We start from the raw sequence: 16,931 nt of genomic DNA, 5'->3' as shown, positions 1-16,931 counted from the left end.
CCCAAGTATTTTACCTGGTGCACTCTTTCGATGGCACAACCATCAATCAGCAATTCTGGGCAGACTCTTATTTGACGATTTCCAATAACCATCCAGCTGGTTTTATTAAGATTCAGACACAATTTTTTATGTTTTAAAAACTCAGAAATATTTTTCAAATCGGCATTTGCTTCATGGATAACAAGCTCTAAGTCATCACCACTCCAGTAGGAGACTGAATCATCCGCAAATAATTTAAGGGAACCATAACGTAGACAGTGTTTCATGTCATTCATGTCAATATGAATAAAATGGGCCCCAGAACATTTCCTTGGGGGACTCCTAGATTATTTTCTCTATATCGTGAATATGATGACCCATATTTTGTTCTTTGCATTCTATTATTCAAGTAGTCTTTAAACCAGTTTAGTACCGTTCCGTTGATACCTTTTCTTTCCAAAACGTTCACCAACTTTAACCGATCAATCGTTTCAAAAGCTCTCTTGAAATCCAGAAACACGGCAACTGTGTAACTACCGTTTTCAATATTGGCTTTCCAATTTCGAAGTATCAAGTTCACTGCAGACTCCGTTGAATGCTGCTTTCTGAATCCAGATTGCTCATTAATCAATATTCCATCTGACTCAATAAAATGTAGAAATTGTTTTTTAACTGCTAACTCCAGCACCTTTTCTTGTATTTCCAACATGTTTATCGGACGATATAATTTAGCCTCTCGTGCTTTTTTCTCTTTTTCAATTGGAACAACAGTCGAATGCTTCCATGTAGAAGGTATTATGCCTAATTGTAGATTCGTATTTATAATTTGTGTCAGCTGATTAGCTTGTACCGGTAGAGAATCCTTAAAAACTTTAAAAGAGACGTTGTCGATACCAGCCGTGGATTTCATAGTTTTCACGATCTCATCAAATTCTTGACAACTTATTGTTTCAAATGAACTGAAACTTCCACCATTGCAGACAATATGATCCACGAAGGCGTTAGAACTTGCCGGAATACTGTCATGGATTTCCATGACACTGTCAATGAAGAAGTCATTAAACTTCTCTGCTATTTCAGTTTCATCCGTGATTTCAACCCCGTCAAACGAGACGGTATTTTCTTTTGCAGTATTTGGACTTACTAATCGTTTGATCGTTTTCCATAGCAATTTTCCATTATATTTATTTCTTTCTAGCTCATCTTGAATTGATCTATTTTTAGCCAACTTTATTTCACGTGAATATTCATTCCTTGCCAATTTGTATTTTCGCCAACTTCTTTCGCATTTCGTTCTTAGAAACTGTTTATAAAGATTGTCTCTTTGCTTTTTCATTTGCTTGAGGCTACTGGAGTACCATTTAGTACTCGAACCTGTACCATTTAGTACCGGCTTAACCTCTTTTTGGACCACAAGTGCATTTACACTATCTTTCAATAATAAGTCGAAGCGTCTTACTAACTCATTGAAGTCTGCGCATCTCAAGGTTGATTTTCCTGCCTCCAGAAGCTGACGAAATGCATTGTCATTATATCGACTCCAATCCTTCACCATGTAATGGTTTCCGGGAACCCATTCTTTATGTCCAAAACCAGCAGAAACATTTATAGTCTCATGATCTGATATGCGACAATCTGGGATGATAACTGCTTCAGCTCTGTCCACATTAGTGAAAACAAGATCAATTCTAGTACTGCTGGTTACCGTTCTTCGAGTGTCTTCTGTAACAATTTGTCGAAACCCATATGCTTCCATAACACGTTTCAAGTCTCTGCATTCTGGTTCTTTATTAAAGTTGATATTAAAATCGCCACAAAAAATGTTATCAATTTCGTCAACTACAATATCACTCACCCAAGTTTTATTTAAAAGTTACTATTTTTACCAACTTTTTGCCTCATGGTCGCTTCTAGCCCTGCGTTTGCTTCTAAATGCTTTTTGGTATCATCAGGAGAGCTATTTGTTTGCGAGCCTTAGAAAACAAAGATATTTTACGATTTTGAAATTACATTTTTACTAACAGAAAAAAAATTCAAATACAAACCAAATTTTGCCTATTTGATACTCAAAAAATAAGCTTTCAAATTTAGAACACAGTCTTCAAAAATTCAAACTATAAACTGAGTTATTGATGGTAATGTGGAAAAATTCATTGTTGGTCAAAGTTTATGGTTCTCAATTGGCAGGTACATATTTAAATGCGTTTTGGCCATATTTTTTTTTATTTCCTGTATGTGACTGCTAAGAAAAAAGGAACAGCTTTTGGACATAATTTTATACGATAATTCCTCAAATAAAACATTCTTTTAAATCTTATAACATCGACCAACAACTTCTCTATCAAACCCCTGAATCGTACCCAAAACAATCAAGTTCATTCACATTTCTACGGCCCGGTGAATAGTGTTGCACCCAGAGGAGGGCGCGCATATATTTGGGTGTCTATTTTCTAACCGAGTGCACCTAACCTCTTTCTGTAGCTTTTGGTAGCATGAATTTTCGGAAAGACTATCTCCAGTTCCAAGTCCGTTGCGGAGATTTCATGGTACAGATAGTGTCGAAACGTAATTTAAGCTCTTTGGAGAATGTTCCTTCTACCACCATACTTAACATTATTGTTGTTATTGTTATTAAAATTAAAATGCAAGCCCGGTTTTGGACCGGTGAAGAAATACACAGGGACTGAAACTTGTGAACAGAGAGAGGAAAAAAAACCTCGCAGATTTAAATAGTAATTTAGCGGTGTCGACAAACGTATGGTTTTACATCTACCTTCATCTTTGCTGGGGGAGAGGAAAAAACTGTTTGAATGGTTTATTCCTTCTTGCAGATATTTGTTGCTTGCATGCTTGGATATGATATTAAATATTCATCCACTCAAACCTGGTAACATTTTCGTCGAGGCTCATTTTGGAACTTGAATGTGTCGTTAGTCGAAGAGTAGGATGGGGCAAAGTATCCAGTTTTGTACCAGTGTGTTTCCATGAAGGTGTAGTTAACGTGACAATGATACAGCTTTTATAATATTTACTTGATTTGAAATTGAAAAATAATAGATCTCCATTTAAGATTCTCAATACCATATTGAACGTTTGCTAGAACAAGGTCTATGTTAGTTATATTTGAAAAAAACCTTTTTTAACAAATTGGAACTCTAACAAAGTATCAATGAACCAAACAGAGCAATAAAAACATAAATTTAAAAAAAAATTGTCTTTAGAATTTTTAAAAAGGTTTGATTCAAATTTAATTTAAGATATTATTAAAAGTAGAAATCAAAACAAATTACTGTCTACAACAACTTTGTTAAATAACACCTTTATTAACAAAAATCTTGTCAGAAATATTTGTAATGATATCTTTTAAAATTCCTTTAAAAATGTAGCATTGACCTGTTTGAGATCATTTTATCTCTGAAATAAGAATATCTAGGCTGAAACTTATTATAAGAGTCATGGCCAAAACAGTAAGCAAGGGATTCAACTTTACACTCAAATCTTTAAATCTAGAACTAATCAAGTTATTATGATAGAGTAAGGTTTACCAACAGTACACAATCTAGACTAAAAACTAATGCCAAATCCTCAAAATTCCATCCAAAGTCCAAAATTCTGCTACACTTTCTCAAAATTTTCTCACTTTTTCATCGAAAATCATGTCTGAATATTAAATTTCGAATCAATTCAAACCCATTTCGGAGGTTCAGATTCCATAATTCCCATAATCAAAAGTGTATTTATTGTAAATTTTTTCGTATTTTTTATTTTTTTTTATTTTTATTTTCTTTTTTTTTTAACGACACAAACACATACAGCACCTCAATGAAACTTGATGTTTCCTCGAAGAGATTCCTTTTTCTTAACTTTAAGCGTATATCTTTCGAGGATATGATGGCTTACAAATGCTACAACCACCAACCCACAGAAAGTGTGCTATGTATGCCGTGACCGGGATTCGATCTCATACCAGCTGGCTTAGAAGACTTGAAGGCTGTCCTCTACGCCTCGGGCTGCGGCTTTGGATTTTGGATTCTGTATCCAGTTCAGGATTCTTGATTCCCAGTTCAAATAATCATAAGCAATTAGAAATGAAAAGCTGCTTTGAAAGAAGATTCATGAATGACGGCTCTACAACTTAGCTCAAAAAATTCTAATCTAGAATAAGATTCGGAAATCGTATTTTTTGTACATTTCAGAGATCGTATGAAAATTCGGATACCGATTCAAAGGGCTGTTTTTGAATTCAGGTTTAAAATTCAGATTCAGAATGCAGATTGAAAAACTTAGAAAAAGGTTTAGCTTGTAAATAAATTTTACAATCTACATAAACTGTTGAGCAATGCAAGAGATCATAAACATAACATATCGCGGGCCAAATGAGATATCTCGTTTTTTCACTTGCCATCAGTGCGCTACACTTCGAAGTATAACTCGAATCGACTGAATTTAAAGTGAAAAACTTTATTGGAAAAAATTGATCACAACGTTTGTCGTAACTTAAAAGTGCTTAATTTGTAAAACTGTCTCGTAAAAAATTTCTTTGCTGTCCTTAATGTGTTAAAATTTCTTGTCAATTCAATTCCCAGATTTCATTCAAAATTATTTTTTTAACACATTTGAGCTGAAAATTACAAATAAAAGGTAGAATTTGTGTTTTTTGTTTTATCCTCAAAACCCAATTTTAAAAAAATCATCTACAGGATTTTCATAATGGAATTGATTCCTAATGAAAAATATTTACTGTTAAACAAAAATCATCACCTAAAAAATCTTCGCAAAATTCTATATTTTCCAGAGTATTGTTAAACATTATTCACACATTAAGGACATCAAAATTTGTCATTTTATGTTTCAGAAACCAGTGATCATAATTCTGTGTTATGTTACATTTTGTAGAATGAGGTTTCGTTATAAGATTCAAAACATTTGAATTATGCTAGCATACTAGAGGTAAGGGAAAAAACGAGATATCTCGTAATTGGTGCGCAATGTATTCCAGTTTTTTTTAAAGCTAAATTTCATACTAAAATCATTAATTTGGTTCAAGTTTGCATCAAGAAAATTTGATCCAAAAATCTGATGATTTCTAACGCATTTTTTTTTTTAATTTTATTTATTTTCATCAAAGGTTAAAATCTTTGATTTAGAAGTATAGTTTGGAAGATTGGGCTTGTTTGATTTGACTTTAGTTACTATAGTTTCTAAACTTACGACTTAATACGAAAACTTTTAAGTATTTGAAAATGAATAACCGTATAGTTACGAACATATTTTTTAATTTTTGTTGGCCGTCTGCCGGTGATTTTTTCATCTTCCTTTGAATTTGATGGGATGATGGGAAACGAGAACCCGTTTTCTATTGCCAGTTTACATAAACACGCACAGTAGCTTACTGCCGGTGGCAAGGTTGCCGAAATCACAGAAAAATCTGTAATATCACAGAATTTTGAGCAAATTTTCATCACAGAATTTGTGTCACAGAACACAGAATTTTGAAAAATTTACAGATTTCACAGAATTTTTAAATTTGATTTCCAAAATAATATTTTTCTGGCCAATATAAAATTTAGATTTTTACTTTGTTATTCAGTAAAGTTTGATAGGATTGTTAATTTTAATTGATTTTACTCAACTTAAATGTAAAAAAGACCCAATTTATCATGAAATTTCAATAAAATTAAAGGAAAACAGCATCACAGAACACCATCACAGAATTTTTGGGTAAAATCATAGAAAGTCAGAATTTTTTCTCTCAAAAACACAGAATTTTTTTCGGCAACCTTGGACGGTGGTTGTTTGCCGGGGGTTGGAAACAAAAAAATGTTTTTTTTTTCTAATGACGGTTTACATACGCACACAGCGCTCGGTACATCATTCGACAACATCACAACATCCTAGTTTGTTTCCACCCAACTTTGTCTTGTGATGGGATATGGGATATGTTTTGTTTGGTTTCTTTCAGTTTTATGCTCAACCGCATTGCGCTGAGAGGACAATGCCAGCGATGAGGAAGATTTCTAGTGCCGGCACCGGAAACTTCATGCCTATAATTCGGATAAGGTCATTATTGGATTTATATCTTTTATTGTGTATAAGGTGTTCGTTTTCAAAAGGTTAAAACAGTAATTTACTTAACAAAGGAATAAGCACGTCATCGACAATCCTTATAGTGAACATTAATATTATAAATAAGCTTTAAAATTGCATTGTAACTCTCGTAAAGCTCATTTGAAGGGAATGAAACTATGCTATCTAGAATTAAAAAAGACAATTTTCAAAGGGTTTGATACTAAAAAAAATGAATATTTTATATATTGGCTCTTTTCACTTAACATTGAGCATATAATGCTTTCAGCTGCAAAACTTTACCTCTTACCGTTAGCAATGAAGATTCAGCAGATAGCTCTCGCAGGGAACAAGAGCGTGACTGACAGCCGCAAAAGTCGTTCACCTCCGGATTCCAACCGACTAGGTGGCGTCAAATATCTAGGTGATCTCGGGGGCCACCCCACACAGTTATTAAACATATGCATGCATCAATCATCGGCGGAACACTGCTGCCTGGATGGAAACTCTTCAACTCTCCATGCGCAGCATTATTCAAATTCAGAAAATCATGTTCCCTAATTTCTTGCTTTTCAGTTCTTCGTCTGCGCCTGAGTCAGTGTCCGAAATTGTGCGCTTCTAAACAAATGGATTGCATTATGACCTTCTCCTTTTCTACTGGGGGCAGCTTCGGTGGGTCATCTACATTTACTTGACCCAAGCTCTGCTTGTCTGGGAAGACATTGTTCACAAAAAGATGACCATTGGAGCGCCTGGGTACAAATTGTTGCTCATGTTTTCCCACTTTGTAAGTTCAGTTTCTGGCGATAGGTGAACCCCTCCTGGGACCAAATGCGGTGCTCGTGATGCGCCTCCCGGATCGATCTATGAATGATGGACGACCTTTCCCGCGGCCACTTGGGAAAGATTTGGAAGATTGATAGATATCTCTTGTGTGACTCTCCCGGTCCCGGTGAGAGAAGATAGGGTACCAACCTCGAGGGAAAAAATCACCGAATAAGGCCCCTTCTACGCGCGCGGATGCATTATTCACCCTTTTGCTTTGCATCATCAACGAGCGCAGCAACAACACACGAGGCAATTTGAGGTACAGAGGAGGAAGAGAGCAACAAGTCATCTGTGGTTACACCAAGAGTACCTATGTACCGTAAACTGGGGGAACTTTGATCACTTTTTTCATTCATTTTAGAATATTTTGGAAGGGGTTGCTTTTTCGTAATACCAAAAAGCTTTAAAACCCTTACTGAGGTGAGGAGTTTTAAACATGATCATGGATTGGAGTAAATTCAAACGACATTTGTGGTCATAATTAAATGTTTGTTACAAAACCAGATTTCGTGTTTCGGGGTAACTTTGATAACTATGGTTTTGACGTATCTCAACATCTTTAAATTTATTGTTTTGATGCCATTAAGCACAGAAGGCTCAAAACATTTATAACAGTAATTTTTGTTTGGACTCAATTGAATTTTTCAACGTTTTCTTTCAAAATAAAATATACTCGAAAGATGGACAATGCTCCTGCATACATTTAGGGGCAAAAATTTTAAACATTTTTTCAATATTTTTTGGCCTCGAAAACAAATAAAATTTTACCTTCATGCAATTCCCTAAGTCCTCGTACTGTTCCCACATTCTTTTTCTCTTCAAACTTTACCATTTGATAGAGTTTTTAGTTATTTTTCCTATACATGCTTTTTCATGGAAAATGACCGTTTTTTTTTCAATATCCAGAAATTATCATCAAATGACCATAAAAATAACACTGAAACTTAACCTAAACCAAGAAAAATAGTTTAACTTTCACATTAAACAACCCATTTGCTCCTAAAGGCTTAAATTTGATCAGGAGAGATGTTTGTTTGTGAGCCTTCAAAACAACAGATATTTTAAGATTTTAAAATTATATTTTAAGTATTATAAAAAATCTCCTAATAAAAACCAAACTTAGCTTATTTGTAACTCAATTTACAGGCTTTCAAACGTAGTAAACAGTTTTCAGATGTTTTAACTTTATACTTAGTTAATGATGATTATCTCCAAACATTTCATGATGATCAAAGTTACCCCGCTGATCAAAGTTCCCCCAGTTTACGGTACCTATCGGAGAATCCCGGCAGATGAAGCCCTGGAAGTGCTTTCGCCGCGCTCCAGAGAATTCCCCCCGAAGACGACGCACGAACGTATCGGAGTGCCCAAAATGCAGGAAATAATTAAACTCGATTACAGTGCGTTAATAAAAAGGTCGAAGCCCAAGTTCACGATGCGCAGAAGATGGTACAAAAAAACACATCGAAAGCAACGAAGCCGACGGAGGAGGAAGGAGCAAAAAGCTCTCCAGGAGATGGATGAGAATAGATTATGATTAGAGATGCAACAGATTGTGCGCCCTTTTTTCCTTCGGTCTTCCTTCGTTGATCGAGCGAGCTGAGGGCTGAGGTCCGAAAATGCTTTCTTCGGCGATCGGCGGAAGAAAAGGAAAGAAACGGTGAGAGGCAGCAAAAAATGAGATACCTACTGGTATTTGAGCGTGATGCGTATACGCATAGGGCCAGCGCACTTACACGTTTCGGGTAATTATGTTGCCTTTATGCTGCTCTCGGTTGGACCCTTGCCGGTCGATGGCAGATGCAGGCCGGCAGGTTGTCCCGGGGAGAGGGACAGGTGCGCGCCCAGATACCTGAAGCATAAGGGCAGCACTGGCAGGGGGAAAGATTAGCAGCAGCGAGCCGAGGAAATATTGGTCTAGCTAATGCGTTCGAGTTGAGAGACCCTTTCGTGTAAAGCCACAAAAGGATCGGACCGTAGAGGTCAACAATCTTCGAGAAGCTCGGGTGTAGCGAATGCGGTTAAATGTTGCATCACTGCGGGGGTATCGGGATGTAATTCGATCGATCAGTTTTTCGTTTCGCTATTGAAGAAATGGTTTTAAAAGTTTGATGTTTGGTAAATTTTGGGAAAAAAGCTCTTTAATCTTGAGTCTAGATAGAACATACTATTTGACTAAGCTAATAGTTCGATTTGTTTACATTTGAGAAGTCGATAATGGTTATACAGACCCCGTTCGATTTTGGCAACACGCCCGTACATTTTGTGTTGCCAAAATTGAATGTTGCCAAAATCGAACAGTTTTTTTCTCAACTTTTCATTGATTTTTACAAGATAACTATTATTATTATCAAAAACGTTATTTTTAGTCAATTTCCGACGATTTGTAGTCATTTTTTTAATTATTTTTATCATGCTTTTGATGCATTCTGCACTCTTTGTCATGTTTTTTTTTGTTTTTGTCATTTTCAGTCTTTTGTTTGAATTTGTTTTTTAACTTTTTGAATTTTTTACCTTTTTGTCATTTCTGAGTACTTCATAAAATTTTTTGAAAACTTTTGTTTTTATTGTTGCTTTTTATCATCATTTAAGAACATAAATACGTATTTATAGTGTTTGTCCAAATGAAATTGCTCCTTTTATAACGAAAACTATACCTATTTGTTTCTGAAAACATGTGCCAAAATCGGATGTTGCCAAAATCGAATGTTGCCAAAATCGAACGGGGGCCGGTATTGAAAAAAGATCTGATATCTTATAAACCTTCTTTCAAAGTTAGAGAGTGTTCAGGGTCTAAATGACCCAAACTTTACTTTCCCAATGCAATATCTCAGGAACGGTTGAAGCTAGATATATAAAATTTTCTAATTTTTCCTCATAAGAAATGCTTTGCACCTTTTTTTTTAGATTTTTGGTTGGGCTACTAGTAACAAAGGACAACTAGCCGGTAAGGGTCATATAGACCCAGATTACTGTTTTGTATATAAAATCTTCTGAACACTTTTGAACCGATTTTCAAAAAAAAAAATTTCAATTTGAGATCGTCCGAATGTCTGCTATCAGAAGCTTCTTCAAAATTTTAGTTATAATCTTCATAGTCTAGTGACCTTATAATTAAAGTGTCATTTTTAAATGGGTTCTGATTTAGAAAAAAATAATCAAAAAAAATAAAATAAAAATTTGTAAGTTTCTATCAAATTTGTTTTTTTTTTTTGACAAAATAAACAATAGAGTAGAGGGATCGAATCGATAAAAAAAAACAGATCTTATCCATCTTTTCATGGCCAAAGATTCGATCCAAAGAATCGTAAAACAGTGTTAAAAAGATCGAACTTCCAAAGATCGATTCTATTTTACACTGCACAACAAGTTTTGTCGAACATGTATTTTGCATTTAAAACACCGTGTAAATATACTATCGCCAATTTTTGTTTTTCTGCATATGTGTAGGAAAAATAAGAGATTGTTGTGTGTATCCACACGGAAATATTCAACAAACAAGTGTAAAAAATAGAGACTGGTTGCAGAAAGTTGGTTAACGAAAGAATTGCCGTGAACAAAACTTGACTCCCAGATTAAAATAAGAAAAGGTAATCAAAATTATGCGCATGAATCAATTGCTGTCGACACTTTAGAAAAAATTACCACCAAAGAAATAATCGAATAAACAAGTTTCAAGGCTTAAATCTTTTCGCATTACAAAAACAACTGTATACGTTGATGGAAAAAATCTTGATTTGTGTTACACGGAGAAAAAAGTTGGTGTTTCCAACAATAATCCACTTATATTCAATCATATATCTGATAGATTTTCGGCCAACTATTATAAACAATCTGATTGAATTCGTACATTTAACAATATAAATATATAATGCATTCAACTATGGCTGTATGATTAATTTTGCGCTTTCAACTATAGATATAATAGATTCAACTTTATTGCACGATTAATGTTATACACTCAACAATAATTATAGTAGATTCAACTATAATAATATGATTGATTTGGTTATAAATATGATAGATTCAACTATAAAAATATAATTGATTTGATTATAAATATGATAGATTCAATTCTCTTTTCTGATTGATTCAATTAGATCAACTTTAAATATTGTAAATTTTAATTCTATTATCATTGGATGGTTATTTCGGAATAATTTTATGGCAACGTTTCTTTTTTTTTTCTAATTTATTATATCGGTATTTTGCTAGTCTAGTTCGTTTTAGCCGCCATGATACTGGAAAAGCTGACCCGTTGTTCTCTTTGCATCTTGATGAATGCATCTTGATGGATGCCCAGTAAATTGTGCGTCTTAACCAATCGGACCCGGAAGACGCCCTTAGAAGTTCGTACTTCTGCACATTTGGGGGGGAATTCTCTCAATATCATGACATCAATCAGTCATACGCTGACTTACCATAATGATAGTTTCCTGTGGGATCCTGTAAAGGAATCACTTAAAGGAACTGCGAGACCTACATCAATTTCAAAGGGGAGCCAGATTAGGTGTATCTTTTCCAATTCCCCCGCCAAAAATTGGTTGAGGAAAATGTTTCCCCCTCACCGGAGAGCACTTGCGCTTTGGCACTGACGGCAGGAACTGTCGGCTGAGCCCTAAATACAGCACTACGATCGCTGCAGGGAACACGTATCTACTGGTCTCATACTTACGATTTTTTTTTTAAATTTTTGCTGCTGAACAGCGATGAACACTATAGTATTCAAGTAGCAAACAATCATTCATAAAAAATATCGTTTAATTTACTATATTTATTGTTCAATGCCTGAGATCAATCATACATTTGTAGTTGAATATATCATATTTACTGTTGAATCATTAATACAGTTAAATCAATCATATTTATAGTTAAATATTACAGTAGAAATGTACAGTTGAATCTATTATATTTATAGTTGTAGTTGAATTTATCATATTTACAATTGAATCAATTATACCACTACAATTGAATCTATCGTATTTATAGTTAAATGTGAGATGTCAACTAGGAATGTTTGATTGAATCTATTATATTTATAGTTGAATGCCTAAAATCAATCATACAAATGTAGTTGAATCTATCATATTGACAATTGAATCAGTTATACCATTACAGCTGATTCTATTATATTCATACTTGATTCTGTAAGGTCAATCAGCAGTTTGTAGTTGAATCAAATCTATTTATAGTTGAATGCCAAAAATCAATTATACAATTGTAGTTAAATCTATCATATTCACAGTTTAATCAATCATACAATCACAGTTGAATCAATTATATTCGTAGTATATTGCGTAAAGTCAATCATCAGTTTGTAGTTGAGAATTTTATATTTATAGTTGGATGCGAAAAACCTGTGATCTTTTTTCTCCGTGTATGAATGAATAAAGCAGAAAAAAATGTAACATAAACCTACCTTTAGTATTTCAAGAAATAGCATCGCCACTTCCCATATCGGTCCAAACGTTAGGTCCTTTACCCTTTTTTTTCCTTCGTTTTGCAAATTGTTTTCACTGCAAAATCAGTACTTTTGAGATCTTATGGTTGTATAAACTACTTTTGATGTCTTCTAGAGATCCTCCTAAGGAGGGGCCTGTTTACATTTATAAATATCTTACGTAGATGCTTACAAAACTTAACATTGTGTCATAAATGAGTTTCAAAGCAGTCTTGCAGTGTCTTATAAAGCATAAATAATTAAAAAAAATAATTGAAAACCCGTGCTCAACATTTTGTTGGTATCCCAGAAAAAATGTAGAAAGGTGATTCCAAAATAATCAAGCCTCTTGAATTTCTCATTTCATTAAAAGCAAAAATGATAAAAACACTTTAACCTAAGGCTTTGAGGCACTTTGACTCATTCGAGCTTGGATCCAAATTGATCTGAACCGTGGAATAAACTCCAATGCAAGACAATCAGCTTGATTGCATCTGGGGAAGAATGAATCCCAGAAAACAAAATTCTTTCCTAGACCTGCCCAAAAATGACCGACCGAACTCTTTCATTACACGCTCGACCAAATTCTTCCCCCATCTTCCCGCACCAAATCACCGAGTAAATAGACCAAAACTAATCGTTCAAGAACCATCAACGTTCGATGTGCCCGAAGAACTTTCCTGAAGACATTCATCATCATCCGCGAGCCCGCGATGTACCTACCGGAGGAGAGTTAGGACCTAGACCGATGCCGTTGATTAGAGAAAAATCTTCATGCCCGCGTACACCATCACATGGACGATCATCAGAAGACGTCAACAAATGGAATCTATGGCAATTTGCCCCGAATTGGCTGGCGGCGCGGCCTTTTCCCTCCTGGACTGTTGTTGGACCAAAAAGTTCAAAAACTCTACGTCTCTAGGACGGGGAGGAGGGAAGTCAAGAAATCTGGACAACAAAGAACCGCTTATTAGATGCATTAGCCAGCGTTGCTTTCTTATGGTAAAATCCCGCACTCACTTCAGCCAACCTTTCCTAATTCGATTCGTTGATTGGGATGAGATGGCAGAAAATCGATCGCGGCGCACCGATCTGGGCTGAACTGAAAGTGCATGCCCGGAGTACCTCGACTAGGAGTTACCTCAATGGACACCGTGGACCAGAATTTGTACCAGGGCATCCGTAAAGAGTAATTGAAGAAAATGGTTTCTAGTTTTCAGTTGAGGGAACAGTTTCAGTCTTTTGATTATAATGTTGAGGAACCAAACTAGCTGCAGTCGGGCTGCGGGAAATAGCCTTACATTATCTAAAATTTCACTTTGATTTCGGTACAAAAGGTCTCCAGAAATAATTCTCAGACAAAAATCAAGCTGAGGAGTGTTCTGGTTGCTTTTTCTGGGTTGGATTGAAGCTTGAAACTAACTGCAGAAGCACATGAGAAGATCGTTATTATGTTTTGTAAATGCACACCAACCCGAGAACCGAGAGATGCTATCTAATCTCTTTGATGGTCTTTTCCTGTAGTTAAACTTGTGGTCATACTGACTTCCGAATGCGGGATTCAAAGGTTCCAACTAATGGAAACAATCACAGATTTAGGTCCGGAGTACCGCGAGTTTCCTTTTAATTGGGATTTACCATCCAATTTTCTTGTTTTGCTTGAATGTTTGTATGTAGTGGTTCTGCATAATTTTGCTGGAGATCTCATCAAGTCTTTATGCTAATGACGGGTAAGTCAACATATCATCTTTGGCACAATGCACATTTCAGGACATTTTCGGCACATAGCTTGTTGCGATAGGCATTGAAATTTTGCAACCTCTTCTTCGGGTGTTGTATTATTGAGTTTATTAATTTTATTTTGCTTTAATATACTATGTTAAAATTCATAATTGTTAGTTAAAACTGGGTCATATCAACGTTTTGGATTTTGAAGTATTGCTTAACTTCAACAGAAAACATTCCAGCTGTTTACCGATGTTATCGTTTTAGCTAACAGTAAACAAATGGTGCCTCCAAACACATAATAAGACAAGCAACGGGTTTCCTTTTTAACCGCAATAAGTTTGGTTACCTCCCTCCATGCATCTTCACCAACTCTTTTTAGTATCTATACAATTGCGCACAGCAAATGCAAATGCAATGCGCGCAACCCCAAAAAACCGATTAGAGTGAGTGAGAAAAAAAACACCAACCGAAAGAAACATAAACGAATCCATACTGTTGTCAAAACAACGTATCTACCCAGCAACATTAGAAGTTGAAAAAAAAAAACTGCCGAAAATAAGCCAAGGTCATCTCCGTGCGTCCCAATACCTACTTACTGCATGCACTCAAATGTAGCTAGCTAGCCTCTTGCGCACAAACTCGACAAATGCAAACGAACGAACAACTGCGCACCATGCCGTTTGGCTGCATCAAAACAGCCGAAAATGACGATTCCGCCGACCAAACCGCATACAATGTATTCAAGGGGTTTCGGGACTCGGGACGTGTCGAGTTCGGGGATACGAATTCGCAATCGGGAGTCCCGAAAACCGAGGGGCTCTTCAAGAGAACACTTAAAATTCTGTTGCACTTCTTTGTTCGCTGGTGTAAAACAAGTTATTATTTTCAACTGACAAATCTTTGATATTTTGTTTTTGGGAAACGCGTTTCTAAACAACGAATTTGACGTAGACTCGTCCCAGTGCTGCATCAATTTCTAATGGCGTGCTGCTGCTGGTCCGTTTCTTTTTTTTCGCGCGGGTCGTGGGTGATATGTTGTTTTTTTCTTTCGGTAATGCTGTTGTTTACGGCAGGTGGCTTGTGGGGCAAATGGGAGGTTGCAGCAATCGTCTGCTGCACCCAGGGAGGGCTGGCTGGTGCTGCGCGGAGTTGTCAAAAATTGTACACATGAATCAGCGGCTGGGCCCAAGAGCGATCGCGGTGCTGCGCAGTTATCGTGCATTTTTTGGGAAGTTGGAGTGCGTGCTAATACGGCCAAATTTCGGCAAAGGCAACACCAGTAATGCACTCGGCTACGTTTGTAACGGTTCGGGGATTACGATTTCGTTTGTTGGCGGCTCGTTCGTTGATGGTGACCTTGATAAGAATTTGTGTTTATTGCTATCAGCAGTGTATCAAATTTTTTGAAGTGCGTTTTTGGAAGTGATACCTCTGTTGTTTACTAAAGATTGAGGCCTCAATAGTTATGTTAGTGTTGACAAAAGTTTCACGAACTTTTAAAACTAGTTGAAGAAAGTATTGCTACTAAGAGTATTTAAAAGCTTATAAGCCGTTTACAAGAATTAAAACATTCTTAAATCTCTCAAGATCATCCTAAAATATAAAAAAAAACACTTCTCGAGTAACTAATCTTATTAATCCCGGAAATGCCATAATATTTGCCGTATCACATAATAAACACCGGCTAACGTCTAAATACAAGACAAAAAAACAGTCCCTCGTCGACCCTGAAAACCGTCTTCATTACCACACTTGGAAGGACCCCCCTTGTAAAAGGAGGTGGTTCAACAAGGTGGTGGGTGGCTAAGCTGCAAACGGGAAGGAAATCGACACCACCGGCTCTCTCTCTCTGTCTCGGTAGTAGATGCAAAAGTAGCAGCCAAAAGCAATATCCCACTGACACACATTTCGAGTCGTGTCGAGTCGAATCGGGTCGGGAATTGTCGGCCATACTCGTGAATGCACCGCACCCCGTGCGAAAAAAACGGCGCATCTCGTTCGGGCCCGGCGCATCGGAAATTTCTGCCGCTGCGATCGGGAACAGGAGCGCATCCATCGGTGGATGAAGTTTTTGTCGTTTTTCAAGTGGCGCATTTCGAACGTTCGCGGACGGAGGATGATTGGGTCGGTGCAACCCGCGACGCGGTTTCCTTGTTCGGATTGGTTCGGTTGTTGAGTGGTGCATCGTCTCGGCTTTTTTTTTTGGTCAACCGGTGCAGATTTAAAATTGGCGAAGAGCTTCGAGGAATACGATTCTTATTCGGATGCGTGGAACGGTATTGAAGTTCATATTGACAATGGATGATCGAATCATGAGTTGAATTTGTATAAGGAATAAAATTTAAATAGATAAATATAACTTAAAATTGGACACCTGCATCATCCGATCTAAGCTAGGTAAGATGCGAAATGAATACTAAATAGGAGAGACTGAGAATACTTGATACCTGGGGATACTTGATTCCTCAGTTATATCTCGAAACTGGAATGTCTCACATAGATCAAATGTGCTTGAAAAATTTGCCAAATAGATCAAAACAACGAACCTGTTATCTCAAAAAAAAAAAAAAAAAAAATTGAAATTCTATGTTTTCAGTAACTACACTTTTTTTTTGAAAAATATGACTTGAAGATCTTTTTTATCTTTTTAAAACATTTTCCACTTGAAGAATTATAATACAAAAAAAAATCCAATACGTCAATCGAGTATAATTTGAACTTCTTAATATCTATATAATTTTAATATTTTCAAAGCAATAGTAAACTCTCAATTTTTAAAAAAAAAGTTTTCCAAAAAGTATGTTATGGGTTCACTTGATTGCTCGAGTCGAAAATGAACTGAAGTCATAATGAGCGATTTCGTGTATAATGATGTTACTTTCATGCGCCT

At 36.0% G+C, this 16,931-nt stretch overlaps 1 protein-coding gene across 1 annotated transcript in view; it reads left to right on the top strand.

Annotated features, from left to right (window-relative positions):
• The window catches only part of LOC129741944 (uncharacterized), a 2,267-nt gene extending 1,075 nt beyond the window's left edge, over positions 1 to 1,192 (top strand). Inside the window, exon 3 of the mRNA XM_055733771.1 lies at positions 1,178 to 1,192. Within this exon, the coding sequence (XP_055589746.1) occupies positions 1,178 to 1,192 (15 nt within the window). The remainder of the gene's footprint in view (positions 1 to 1,177) is intronic.
• The last annotated feature ends 15,739 nt before the right edge of the window (positions 1,193 to 16,931 follow it).

This window comes from Uranotaenia lowii, chromosome 2, assembly GCF_029784155.1.
Source record: "Uranotaenia lowii strain MFRU-FL chromosome 2, ASM2978415v1, whole genome shotgun sequence".
Classification (NCBI taxonomy): Eukaryota; Metazoa; Arthropoda; class Insecta; order Diptera; family Culicidae; genus Uranotaenia; species Uranotaenia lowii.
Note: the sequence above shows the minus strand (reverse complement) of the source record. Positions and strands in the feature narration are given on the sequence as shown.